Source organism: Silene latifolia, chromosome 6, assembly GCF_048544455.1.
Source record: "Silene latifolia isolate original U9 population chromosome 6, ASM4854445v1, whole genome shotgun sequence".
In the NCBI taxonomy this organism is placed as follows: domain Eukaryota; kingdom Viridiplantae; phylum Streptophyta; class Magnoliopsida; order Caryophyllales; family Caryophyllaceae; genus Silene; species Silene latifolia.
This window is the reverse complement of record NC_133531.1, coordinates 78,272,409-78,285,832: the sequence shown is the minus strand read 5'-3', so window position 1 is coordinate 78,285,832 and position 13,424 is coordinate 78,272,409. Positions and strand designations below refer to the sequence as shown.

The 13,424-nt window shown below is 37.1% G+C and overlaps 2 protein-coding genes across 2 annotated transcripts; one reads left to right on the top strand and one right to left on the bottom strand.

The window, feature by feature from the left end:
- Positions 1–2,666: 2,666 nt before the first annotated feature.
- Positions 2,667–4,922, top strand: LOC141586901 (putative pectinesterase 53). Its single transcript, XM_074408297.1, has 4 exons — positions 2,667–3,623; positions 3,720–3,909; positions 3,996–4,438; positions 4,649–4,922. The coding sequence occupies exons 1-4, from the start codon at positions 3,289–3,291 to the stop codon at positions 4,806–4,808; spliced, it is 1,128 nt and encodes a 375-aa protein (XP_074264398.1). The 5' UTR covers positions 2,667–3,288; the 3' UTR covers positions 4,809–4,922.
- Positions 4,923–5,399: 477 nt separating this feature from the next.
- LOC141586900 (PHAF1 protein At3g51130) lies at positions 5,400–12,697 on the bottom strand. The gene is made up of 15 exons (XM_074408296.1): positions 12,348–12,697; positions 12,172–12,254; positions 11,441–11,515; positions 11,214–11,281; positions 11,036–11,141; positions 10,852–10,912; positions 10,598–10,764; positions 10,323–10,385; positions 9,273–9,320; positions 8,797–8,910; positions 8,603–8,702; positions 8,440–8,513; positions 7,953–8,057; positions 7,813–7,865; positions 5,400–5,723 (listed from the first exon to the last, which is right to left on the bottom strand). The coding sequence occupies exons 1-14, from the start codon at positions 12,457–12,459 to the stop codon at positions 7,818–7,820; spliced, it is 1,224 nt and encodes a 407-aa protein (XP_074264397.1). The 5' UTR covers positions 12,460–12,697; the 3' UTR covers positions 5,400–5,723; positions 7,813–7,817.
- Between the last annotated feature and the right edge of the window lie 727 nt (positions 12,698–13,424).

Below are 13,424 nucleotides of genomic sequence, written 5' to 3'. Positions count from 1 at the left end.
ATAGGATTTTTTTGAAAGACACCCATACATATAGCTGGAACTCTTGAACAGTCCTTTGGGGTCGCTGAAGTATTCCAGGAATTTTTTAGTGCAATATGATAGCCAATCTTAACTGAATAATTCCCGGACGACAAAGCTGAACAAAAGAAGTTGTCGCTGCCTTCAGAGCATCGAATCGGAATAGCAAGAATGTCTTTCGCAGAAGTTTCATCAAAAAAACATAGACACCAATAATCTCTGGTCCCAACAGTTACTGTTACATATAAGATTTTTGATTTTCAAATTACTCAAATTAGGTGAATTAGTAAGAAGCTCTAAACTTAGTGGTTTCGGCACAGAATCAATAACCCATCTAGTATTCCAAACACGGAGATCAGAACCATTAACCCATCTAGTATTCCAAGCTAAAAGAGGTTTAATGAGTTGAAGGCCCCAAACAATACCTTTCCATTCCCACGAAGAGTTACTCTTGCCCTCATTAAAAAACAGATCACCATCTCACAACTTTAAGCCATATTTAGCGCCAATAGACTTACTAAGAATAGAATTTGGGTGAGTAATCATTCTCCATCCAATCTTGGCTAAAAGTGCTTGGTTGAACTCCATCGTACGCCTAATACCCAGACCACCATTCCATTTAGGTTTGCTTAGGAATAGCCAATTACACCAGCTAATAGAAGAAGATTTCTTGTGACTCGCCCACCAAAAATGTGACAAGATAGCATCTAATCTTTTTGTCACACTTACCGGTATTTTAAATACCGTTAGAAAGTAAACAAAAAAGGAAGACAAGACAGAAGAAATCAAAGCCAATCTACCAGCCGGCGATACAAGAACACAATTCTATGAAGATAATCGCTTTCTTACCTTGTCAATGATGAACTCAAAAATTTATCTTTTACTCTTGTTACACCCTGAGAGTCCCACATCAGTAGGAATACCCATGTAGGAACCCACATTAGTGCCACACGGTATATTGAAGGGTTTTCAAACATTTTCGAGCAAAGGATAGACTAGAGCACGAGCTTAAAGTCATAGAAGATTTATTATCATTAATAACCTGACCCGAGGTATGACAATAATCCTTAATAACTTTGTTCAGGTTAACGCAACTCTTTAGATTATCTTCACTAAAAAATATGGAGTCATCCGCAAAGAACATATGAAAGATAGGGATGCTGTTCAAAATCTATGCTACATATTTGGCTGAATTTCCTAAATACTCCCTCCCATCCAGACCAAAGATTACAGTTGCTTTTTGGCACTATTCATGGTCGTAGGGAATCTTTGATATTATTCTTAATCTATAAGACAAAATATAGTCATGTGAGATTTTGTTTGATTTATCGTCATGAATGCTATAAGAATATCAAATTTTTATAATTTTTAATAATATGTAACTAAAGATATGCACGTTACAAAACGTGCCTCGACAAGTGTGATAAAGCAACTGTAACCTTTGGTCTGGATGGGAGGAAGTAGAAAGCAACAAACTCCTCGAATCCATAAAAGGAGCTGTATATTTTACATGACATTCGTAATTGTGTACATGCACTTGACCTGGTAAACGCTTTAATCGGGATAGGTCTGGGTCAGGTCAGTTTGGCTCCGTAATGTTATCGGGTCGGGTTGGGTTGTTTCGAGTTTCAGTTGTTTTTGGGTATATTGGTCGGGTCACTTTCGGGTTAAACGAGTCGGGTTATTTCGAGTCGGTCATTTTCGGGTTATAATGACTAAAAGAGAAAAACCTATGTTTTGGATTATTACCTATTTATAATTTAGTCTAGATGATTAATTCTTTATTTTGACGTGAATAATATTAAGTATGATTTCAAATTAGTCGTTTCAAGTCTTTTTGGGTGAATCAGACTCATGTTTTGTCAGGTCATTTTCGGGTTGGGTGCTTTCGGATCGGGCTATTTCGGGTTTACAAAAGTTCGGGTTATATTCGGGTCGGGTTGGGTTTTGGGTCATATCGAAGTGTTGTAGTTTGGGTCAATTTCGGGTCTCGAGTCAGCCTTTTTAAGTTAGATCAATCGAATCGGGTTGATTTTGCCACGTCTACCTACATGTTATTTTTCATTTCAAATTATAGTTAAGATTTGGTTGTATGTACCCAAGTCAACTGCATTTTTGTAAGACAAGCGTTAAAAGACTCGAAGCTAGACATAGCTCTTATTCAAGACAAATCTGGACACACATAAACCCCTGCAACAAAACAGCCAAAAATTGCGATGACACATCCTAATTTCATCACGAGCATGAATGTGTATTTCATAATGATCAATTCGTTTACAAAATAATTGCCATTTTTCTGTTGACTTTCGTAATGTGTCCCATATAAGAATTCAGTATTACTAGCTCCCACAGTGCAAGTCAAAAGCAATTAAAGAGCCTCCATACTTCTTCCTTTTCTTTTCTTTTTTTTTTTTTTTGTTTGCATTGCATTGCTTAGTTGTATTGTGGAACAAGCATATGATATACGGAGTAATATGATTTTGTTTCTCATCCACATTGCTTCACAACCACATATACTGTATGCCATATTATCCCTGCAAGCTAAGGTGTCACATGTTGGTTTTTAACTACATGACAATTTTGCTTTCGGATTTCTTCCAATGTAGTCATCGCGGACCTAGAAAATGCAATTTCAAAAGAAATCTAACGGAGCGACAAGTCCCATAGATAAAAAATTTATTCCCTTCATCCCATTCATTTCTTTACCTATTCCATTTTTTTTTTAAGTATATTATTCATTTTTTACCTTTCTATATTAGGCATGTTTCTAAAGGATAGATTAATCTTCCAAATCCATTATTGTCCATTTGTGGATGACAATAATCATCTCCCTTCTCCTTGGTCTTTGTGCCAAAATCAAAAGTAAACAAATGACCGAAAGGAGTAACAATCTTAGAATTTCTTATCAATATGGCTTCTTTAATCATCTTCTCCCTGTACAAGTGATATCTAAGGCATTTCATGTACTGATGTACTCGCTACTCCATAGTCCATATTAGATGAGGCTATGCTTTAGTGTAAAACTGTCTTACCCAAGACTCGCTCATTGTGTAATACAGTAATTTAGTGAAAGTCAATATCTATAGGTCCCATGTCGAATTGGTCCGTGGATGATTTTGTTAACTTGTAGTAGTATATTATATTATTGGTGTTGAACAGCCTTACTTGTTCCCTGCCCTTACAGTTTTGGACACTATTATAAGTGTCAGACTATCTACCAGGCATACATACAATTCCCTTTCAGTTTTGTTTTGCACATTGTAATTTACAATGAAACTACTAGCTCTACTTCTGTTTTTTCTCTATGAATGTTCTTCGATAGCTAATTCCAACCTGGTTGTATCCAGCACCAAATTGAGAGTAGTCGAAAACGAGTACCTCAACTGGGTTAAGCACATTGGGTCAAGGTATCACAGGCATTCCTGGAAAGCTCAAAAACAAGAAACAAAGACCAAGTTAAAGCCTTGTAAAAAAATCAAAGTGAGCAAAGACCCTAAGAAATCATCTAAAAAAGCTCATTTTTTAACTGTTCAAGACGCTATCGATTCACTACCCGTAAACAACTGGTGCCGAGTGGTCATCTCCATTGGTCGCGGCACATACAGGTTAGTCAGCCATTCTCATATCCAACTGTATGACTATCAAGTTATGGTTTGTATCATTTGTATGATAATTGTATCATTTATATATATATTGTTTAGGGAGAAAGTGGTTATACCTGCAACAATGTCTTACATTAAACTAAAAGGAGCAGGAGCAGATGATACTGTAATCGAGTGGGACGACACAGCGGACAGGTCAGTGCAAGGTGGTCAGCCATTAGGGACTTATGCCTCTGCCACTTTTGCTGTCAATTCTCCCTACTTCATTGCCAAGAATATCACTTTCAAGGTCTGTCATTTTATTTTATTTTATTTTATTTTATTTTATCTATATTACCGCTTTATCACTTTCATTTTGCCTGATTTGATGATCAGAATTCAGCACCATTGCCACCATCAGGAGCACTAGGAAAGCAAGGAGTGGCCCTTAGAATATCAGCAGACAAAGCAGCATTCATCGGCTGCAAATTCATAGGGTCACAAGACACTCTCTATGACCACTTTGGGAGGCATTACTTCAAGGACTCATATATTGAAGGCTCAGTCGATTTTGTGTTTGGTAACGGCCTCTCTCTATATGACGGCTGCCATTTACATGCTGTCGCCAACACCTATGGCGCCCTCACTGCCCAGAAGAGGGGTAGTTTCCTGGAAGAGACCGGGTTTTCGTTCGTTGGTTGCAAGATTACCGGGTCAGGTGCGCTTTACCTTGGCCGGGCTTGGGGTTCCTTCTCAAGGGTTGTGTTTGCTTATACTTATATGGACAAGATAATAGCTCCTGGAGGCTGGTATGACTGGGGTGACAAGAGCAGAGATATGTAAGTTTGTTCACTCTATGAAATGAGAGATGACAGATAAGTAGAAAAACATTAGAATATGAAGTAGCTTAAACGACACATAAAGTCGCGTACAGATTGAAAACTAGATTTTTGGTATGTTAAGCAATACATTGGCCATACAATTAATCTTGTCTGAACGGAAATTGAAATAAGTATTTAACAAGCAAACAATTGTTGGTTACCGTGCAGGACTGTATTTTACGGGCAGTACAAGTGCTCAGGACCAGGAGCTGACTATGGAAAGAGGGTATCCTGGTCGAGGGAGCTAACAAAGGAAGAAGCTCAGCCATTCATATCCCTCGATTTTATCGACGGTAATAATTGGCTCAAGCATAAGAAATTTGATTAGATTGTGAGATTAGGCACCACTGTACTCAAGTTACTCCCTCATTAATTATTGTTTTAGTGCATATGTTTCTCATTTATTCGTAATAATAAGCAAGGGCTACGGTTCAGGTTTAAATATCTCAGACCTGGCAAATAGCCACCAGGGTTGGGTTTCATCATTCGGGTCTTCAAACAGGATATCACCTGGAAAGTACTCTTTCCCTATCAAGATGTTTAAGCAGTCGATTTGGTCAACTTGGGCCGCATAACTATGGAGGGGAACCATGACTAGATAATGGAGGTAACACAAAGGTTAATGGAGAGAAATGGTGGAAAAAGATGGTGGCAGCCGAAAGGGGAACGATTACCCACCTCCAACCTACGGTAATGCATCATCACCATATTGGGCCAATAATTCCCCAACCACCACCTCTTTCCACCTTCCACCTTTCACCACCTCCACTTGCCATGAATTGCCACCACATTTACACTTGGTTGACTTTTATTACCCTAATAATTGTTTCTGCGAATCCAAGCAAGCCCCGAGTAGTGATTTATGACAACTCGAGACAAACGGAAGAAACCAAATCAGCGCTTCCGAAAACGAAGAATAATCAGGATAGCAATTGTGGAAATTGGAATACATGTCCCCATCAGAATTTTGGATTAATTCTGAGATGCATACACGGCCAATAAAACAAATTAATCAACTAATCAACTAAATATATGCCCAATTAGTGATTTCAGAGACTATATACATGAGTGCGCCAGACTTTGGGCACAAATTGGTTAGAACATGGTGGGAAAAGTAAAAGAGTAATTGTGAATCCACTGTACATCATATCATCATATTAACAGTACAATTACGATTGCATAATGCTTCCCAGCTACTAAGATTCACCAGTTCCGCTATTGCTGTAGACACCCCCTTGTGTTACTGCAAAATTTGCATTTTCCAAGTCAAATTCAACAACAATTGAGAACGCAGCTGATTTATTTTGCATTTAGTCAGTAACAAATTTGATTTGCATTTGCCTAATATCGAAATTCTAACGCCTCAACTATCACTTTCCAGCATACAACATTATACTGAATGATAAGAAGACGAGTAATTCTTTTAATTTTTTCTTTTATAAAAGTTTGAAGTGTAACTAAAGTAAGAATGAAAATGTAAGAGGATCATCTCCAATCTCCATTGTAGAATAACATAAGAGAAGAAATAAGGAAGCGGATGAACATAGTGGGAAAAAAGGTGTATGAAAGAGAAAATGAAGTGTCAAAAAAAAAATAGAGGAAGAGTGGAAAAATAAGAGGAAGATAATATCCTCTCAATTGCTCATGGTCTGAGGGAGAGAATTTTAGTGGTGGGGGAGGGTTTATTACGTCCAAGACTCCAAGGGGTGGTGCTTATGGGGTTAGTGGCGTTTTCTAAATGGGAGTGGGGGTTGTACATGAGGTGGGGCAGAGAGGAGGCTGGCGATGGTGGACTGGTGGTGTCACAAGCACGGCGCCAGTGGTAGAGTGTTGGTGGTAGTGACGGCGATGGGGAGGTGGAGGGGAGTGTGTGGCCAGCGATGGGGATGCTGGTCATGGTTGTGGTGGTGGACTGGTGGTGGTCGCAGAAATGAGAAATAATTATTATGGTGGTACGTGTGTTAGAGGGGTTATGGAATCTCCTTCCTTGGGGGGTGAGGGGTAAGGAGTTAGAGGGATTTGGGGTAAGAGAGGGGTAAAGGGAGTCATTGAAAGAGGCAAACAAACACAAACAAAGGGAATCATTAACTTTTATTCCCTTTCCCTTTCCTAGACATTCCCAACCAAACGCCCCCTTGGTTTGTTAATGATGGTATTTTAAAATAAGAGCTCAGGACCATAGAATTTGCATAAGAAGAATATCATAGGAATAATCGTTTCCAGGTTGGGGTAATGTAGTGTACATCCGATGTCCCTATCAGGCCACACTCGAGAATCCTTCCGACATTAAGGTTATAGCACGCACTATCAATTAACTCAAGTTTTTGTGACTCAGCCCAAACCACGAGAAACCTGATTTGTTCCAAAATTTAGCAATTATAAGAGACCCACCCAAACCAAACTAACCATCGTATTTGTCCCAATCCAATCCAAGATGTCTCGTGACACAATAGCAACTCAACCAAAAAAGGCTCAATAAAAAATTAGTTTGATAATGATCCAAAGAAGATCACAATAACATCTACATTAATTGTTTTAATTAAGAAACAAAAGCAATGAACCGAAATAGCTTGAACATGAAATGACCAATCGAAACATGAAAACATAAGAAAATGTATGCTCATAAGAAGGAATGAAAAATGAACCAGACCAAATCTAGCCCGATATGTGACCTAATAAAGACCTAACCTAACGATGGCCAAAACTTCAGGGCCATTTTAGAAAATACCCCAAAACTTGGGATATTTTTGGAAGATGAATAAGTGTTAATTTTCCCCAACTTTTGCACTTGCAATCTTGGAACACCTTCTACTACATACATCCCCATTTATGGTCGTAAAGGTCCTACGTTTGATTTTGGTGGTAATGTTGACTTCAACAAGTTTTTCCACAAAGTACGATAGTTACAACTTTTTAAAAAATGGTTATATGAAAATAGTTATTCTAATAGATCAAAAATGACATTTTTTCAAATATGACATTTTTTACATTGTAACTTTGTATATTTTGGAGAAACTAATGATTATTGGCATCGGTTGACCACCAAAATCAAATGGGACCAATTATTGGAACCAAAGGCACAGAACCAAAATTCTGAAAGTATGCCAAACGATGACACGGTAAACTCAAGAGAGTCAAAACCATAGTACAATATGCGACAACCATGTTCACCATCAATCTAACCACTAAAGCAGGAGAATTTTGACTATTATGAACAAACGAAGAATTGTGGAAGAGAAGGTGCCAGAAAAAGACTGATGATTTGAGTAGTAGGAAAAAGTAGGGGAAAGGGGGCACATTCAATAAACTAAATAGAAGCAAAGCAAACATACTTTAATCACGACTGAAACAGAGTTACAGTGGCAATATACCCATTCTTCATAACCTGCACATAAGAGTTGAAGGAACTATTAAGCATCATAGGAATAAGCAAACACCGCCAAATTTATAATTTGAAGACACAGTAACCAACCTCGAAGGCAACATTTTGATAACCATACACAAAAGTAGATCCAAATGGGTTATTCGTAGAACCCTGAGTTTGAATAGCTGCGCGGCCACAATCCCCGAGGATGTCCTAAAGGTGACAAAACTCATAATTCAGAGCTCATAAAGTTGTAAGAGAGCTCAAACTACTCAACAACAAGAGGAAGAGTGTGCATCAAAAAACTACTAATGATAACATCCAACAATAGAGTGAGCCTCAGCAAATTGATTTTTTTTTACAGTAAGAGCAGAGACTAGAGAAAAAGCAAAAGAGAAACAATGACACGCTATTACTTATTAGTGTGATTAGATTCTCACCCCAAATAATGATTTCTAAATTGTATAAAGTAACAAAAAGAAGAAAAAACGTGCTCTTCCAAAACCAGGCATTTGTCTATTTGAAATGGAGCCATTCAAAGGATAAGATGTGATCCCTTCAAGGCTCCAATTACTTATTCAACTGTACACATTACCTTCACCTGTTCCCATTTGCTACTTGGAGTGATGCAGTTTTTCCCACTGCTTGCGTCCGGAAAGGATCCCTCAACTGCATACACCACAACATAGGCCATATTAAATGAACTTGTTTTTAAAAAAACACTTGAAAAAAAAATATATAGCAAGTCCAGTACTTACAGTCAGAAGAGTGAATGACAAAATTGCACTTTATGTAAGAGTTAAAATCAGGATGCCCAGGATAATTTGTATGCAAAACAAACTTCTTTATCTTATGTGTCTGAAATGTGACAACATATCCAAGAAGCGTAAGCCAAATTAGATTATATAATAACATAAGAGCAAATATGAGGTTGGCTTTTGTGAATACAAACCTGCCCATCAAATAATATATCCAAACCTCGAGTGAAGTAATTGTAGAAGTAATCTCCACAAAGGGTGGTTCGAGGACGTGGATCAGAGGCTGAGTGTATCACCATTTGGTCAACCTGTAAAAGCATCGTGTGCACTAAGTTCAAATCATTTGGAGATCACAAACAAAGTGAAGTTTAAAGCTCTAGCTTGCTTGTAATAGATCACTTGAAGCCAAAAAGGAAACAAATGGCAGAAATAAATTGTTCCATCTAAGTAAATAGATGGAACATGAGCAAGAATCTCTGAATATCCTAGAGGCTTATTTTCCATCATAGCAATAGTGATTTTTTATCTTCAAGTCTCTTGGATGGTAAATTGGTAAGTGAATCTTTCTCTCCCTTATGAAACACCTTTCTATACAAGAATGGAAAACGAAGACCATCTTACTTAGTACTAAATATATTCCAAAGACCAGATAACACGAGCTGATTAATACCTGCTTCTGATGTATCCCACACGGACGACCTAATTCAGTCCAAACATCCTGCAAATCACCACAAGATTAAACATTGTGAACACGTAGATATTCAGACAACACCACACAAGGACAGGATTAGATAGCTCCACACAGTCCAGTTAGATAAAAAAGGGGGTAAATTAAAATTTACTACATAGACCTTTTTCAAAATTAGTATCATTTACAATATTTTTCCAAATTTATTACTCCCTCCATTCAAATCCAAACACCACATTTTCTTGTTGAAGGTCAAAGTTTCCAAAAGCTAACCATAAATTGTTGAAAAAATAACAAATATTAAAATATGACACTTTATGTATTTACATTTGTTATAAAAAAGTCTTTCACAAAATAATATTTCAATAAAAAAAAATTAACATATGGATGGAGAAAATCATGGTCAAACTAGCATCTTGAAGACCACGTAAAAGCAAATGTGGTGTTTGGATTTGAATGGAGGAAGAAAGTATCTATTAAGGCATTTTTATGAAAATTTGCTACCAAAATACATTTATGGTGAAAATTATTTTCCGGCCAGTTTGCAACATAAACACTCATCAAGAGCATCACTATCACCAAAGAAGTCCTCATGCTAAAGGGATTGGGTAGCAAAATGGACAAAAAATATTTACTTCTTTCTCACCGAAATCTGTGTTTTGGTACCAATTTTGATCAAAATGCATAAAAAAGCGGTAATTTTGAAAACTATTTTAAACGGTAGTAAGTTTGAAAAATGTCTACATGAACAATAGTTAATTTTAATTTTTCCTAAAAAATCTTAAAAAGGTAAAAGTAGAGACCATGGAGAAATGAGTATTTTGAAGGCTAATCAAATAGCAACGTGCACTTCATTGAAAAGAGATCAATAGGACTAGAGGTATACCAAATTACCAACAATGGCCATCCAGGTAGCTAGTTAAGAAAAAGACTAAATAGCGCAAACAAAAGGTAGTGCAACAGCATAAAAGTAACTTGTAAACAGGGTGGAGGCGGGGCGGGGAAAATGAAAAAGGGTGAGAAAGAGCAGACCTGTGGCGAGGCACCAAAGGGTATATTCTGCCCACCAATTGAAAACCATAATTCTTCTCCCAACTGATACAAACATTAGACAAATCAGTTGGAGACTAACAGCCCATGCAAAGCCAAGTTTAAACTCAGGGTATCAGTCAGCTTCTCAAAATGACAATAAGATGTGGTCTGAAAAGTATTCGTTGTGTGGTTGAATGTCCAATGCCAAAATAACAGGTGGCACCAAAAAACAAATGCTAACAAAATATACACATAAGATAAAGTCAGAAACTAACCTTAACATGAACCTGTTCCATGTATAGGCTGCCAGCAGGTGGAGGAGGAACAGAAGCCTTGTCCATTAAGGGTCCAACGCCTACCTTCTTACCCAAAGAGCTATCGTATATGCACACACGACAGGTAACAGGAGTTGTACCATCCGGAAACTCCAGAGGCAATGCAGCTGAAAAAAGACAGTGAAATTTTAAAGACAAACTATAGTGGAAAAACCACTAGATATTCAAAGATGCCATACAGGAAGGTATACTACCTTCACCGTCATTACAGCAGTCTGTATACTGGGTGGGAATAGGAAAAGCAAACGATAGTCCCTGAATGTTCCACCACGAAGAAAATTTGAAAGATAAATCAAGGAATATTCTCCAGGAAAAAATACTAAATCAAGAAATATAAAGGGTTTGGGGAGCAAGAGACATCATAGCCAGTAAACCTACCGGATAAAACAGATAATAAACACTTCTATCTTTGTCGTAAGTTCCTGGATAAGTGGGACCAAAAAGCTGATATACAGCTATAAAAGTAGCAAGCGTTGTTGGACCCCTGAAGTAGAGAAGGATGTCAGTTGAAGAAATACTGTCGGTATGTCAGTAATGAAAACTGCTGTGAACTTACCCAATCAAAGATGTGGCATATCGCATCTGAAGCCTTTTGATATCATAAACTTCAATAAGGCGTAGCTTCTGTGAACAAAACATAGAAGTTCAAGTGAGCAACATACACTTACGTAATACTCAGAAAAAATAATGTCAGCAATGATACAAAATTAAGCCAGAATAAGTACATAACATAGATAAACAGATATATTCAATAGATCTAAGATATAACTAATAAAAATCAACCTGGGACCAGGGATCAAACCGCAGATGAAAGCCATGATCAGGAAAGCTAATCACAATGTCAAGCTTTAAGGGTTCCTGCAATTACAATGAACTCAGTGGGATAAGGATTACATATTACACATAAAACATAATTCGCCAAATGAATAACTCACTACAGATAAAAATTACCACAAACACTCATTTTTTAAAGCTCCGTGCTAAGTCTCCATGGCTATTACTCTATAACATTTTACGTTCTTGATTTAATATGACTACTTTAGAAACTAAACCAACTCTCCATCAGTTCCTACGGGGCGGGATTCCAATCTGAAATCTGGCCAAACAATAGCATACCTTCCCTAAATCAACCATCAACTCCCACAACTAACCTGCCACTGCTGCCAGAAACTCAATACCACTGCTGATCAATCAGAATGAACACCCTTTCCATTTTAGTTTGTCAATCAATAAACAACTCCCATTCTTTCCTCTTTTAGTTTGTCAATCAATGATCATTATAGTTTCCGGCCTCAAATCTTTCATCCACAATTTCTTTCCTATAGCCAAACTAAGAAGTTTAATAGCGGACATAGCAACAACTGATTTCAATTGCTAAAAATCAAATAACGTGTGGATACAATTACTACAGATTTAATTATTAACCACAACTCGCGGTTGAATCATCAACAAATAAAACCTCAAAAATAGAAACTACAATAACTAAAATTAGCAAAAACAAAATCGAAACAAACCTCGTCGAAATACTTGACATGAACTACATCATATATATTCGGTTGCTGCTCAATTTGCGCAAACGCTTCGCAAATCGGCATCCCTAATTTACAATCAAAGCAACAATCAAATTAATCAACAAAACCTAGAAAATCAATCAAGAAGAATTAAACAACAGAAAATCAAATTAAAATACCGATGGTGAAAGGACCAATGCCGAGACCAGGTCGAAGATCGAGTACAATAGCTCCCATGGCGGTGCCTTCGCAACGACGACGACCTCTTTGTTGTTGTTGTTGTTGCAACATTTTCTTGTTATGAATTTAATATTATTTTATTTTATTCAATTTTGTGGATAGGATAAAGAGAGAAATGAGGGATTTTATTCGTTTCTGTTGTTGGAGCTGATAAAATTTGATGATTATGATGATGATGAAGGTGATCGATGGTTGATTATTTTGTTTGTTGTACAACTGTTTACGCCATTGTTTGTCTCTCGCCCTTTTTTAACATTTTTTAATTTTTTTTTTAAATGTGAGGTACGACTAGGACTCTAGGAGTGTACTCCCTCCATTCAACTCCACTTTAAATTAGGAGTGTTATTTACAAAAATGATAAAACCCCACCTTTATGTTTTTTAATATTTTTAACCTCTTTTTTCTCTTTCCATGATATAGTTCATTGTTGCACCCAAAAGTTTGTAAATTTGGAAAGCCGCCCATGTTTCGCATGCCACGAAGCCACTTTTTTTTCTTATTTGCAAAAATGATTTAAAGAGGTTAATGTAAAATGAACACATGTTTTATTCAACTAGTCACACGCGGAGTCTCAAAGATCATGTCCGTTAATTTTAAAATATTAAGCTTGCCTATAACTTATAACTGTTTTTTTTATAACAGTCCATCTTGCTTCAGACCGCCTTATTTCAGACCGCAAAAAGACCTCTCACAAGTGTGAAGCACATGGGTGGTGGGACACCCCCATGTGTTTTCCCACTCACACCCTAAATGAGTTTTTTGTGAGAAGAAATGGTATCCGTCTGACAATTTCAGACGGATATGGCGGTCTGAAATAAGAATTTGTGTTTTTATAATACTCGTATTTGTTTACGTAACGATTACCTTAGTAGAAACTCTAAGGTAACAAGTGAGAATAATGGCTACTTGTTTTGTTTAGCAAAGACATTATTATTAGATAATTGACTATAGATGTTTGTTCGTTCGTTTTCTAATTAGCCGTATATATCTTATGTATAGCAATCCACACATTGCAA

Coding starts and splice junctions, on each gene's coding strand:
- LOC141586901 (XM_074408297.1), top strand. CDS start 3,289: ATGAAACTACTAGCTCTACTTCTGTTTTTTCTCTATGAATGTTCTTCG. Junction 3,624..3,719: donor ATTGGTCGCGGCACATACAG/GTTAGTCAGCCA, acceptor TATATTGTTTAG/GGAGAAAGTGGTTATACCTG. Junction 3,910..3,995: donor CCAAGAATATCACTTTCAAG/GTCTGTCATTTT, acceptor TTTGATGATCAG/AATTCAGCACCATTGCCACC.
- LOC141586900 (XM_074408296.1), bottom strand. CDS start 12,459: ATGTTGCAACAACAACAACAACAAAGAGGTCGTCGTCGTTGCGAAGGC. Junction 11,282..11,440: donor GGTTTGATCCCTGGTCCCAG/GTTGATTTTTAT, acceptor TTTTGTTCACAG/AAGCTACGCCTTATTGAAGT. Junction 10,913..11,035: donor TTTATTATCTGTTTTATCCG/GTAGGTTTACTG, acceptor TGGAACATTCAG/GGACTATCGTTTGCTTTTCC.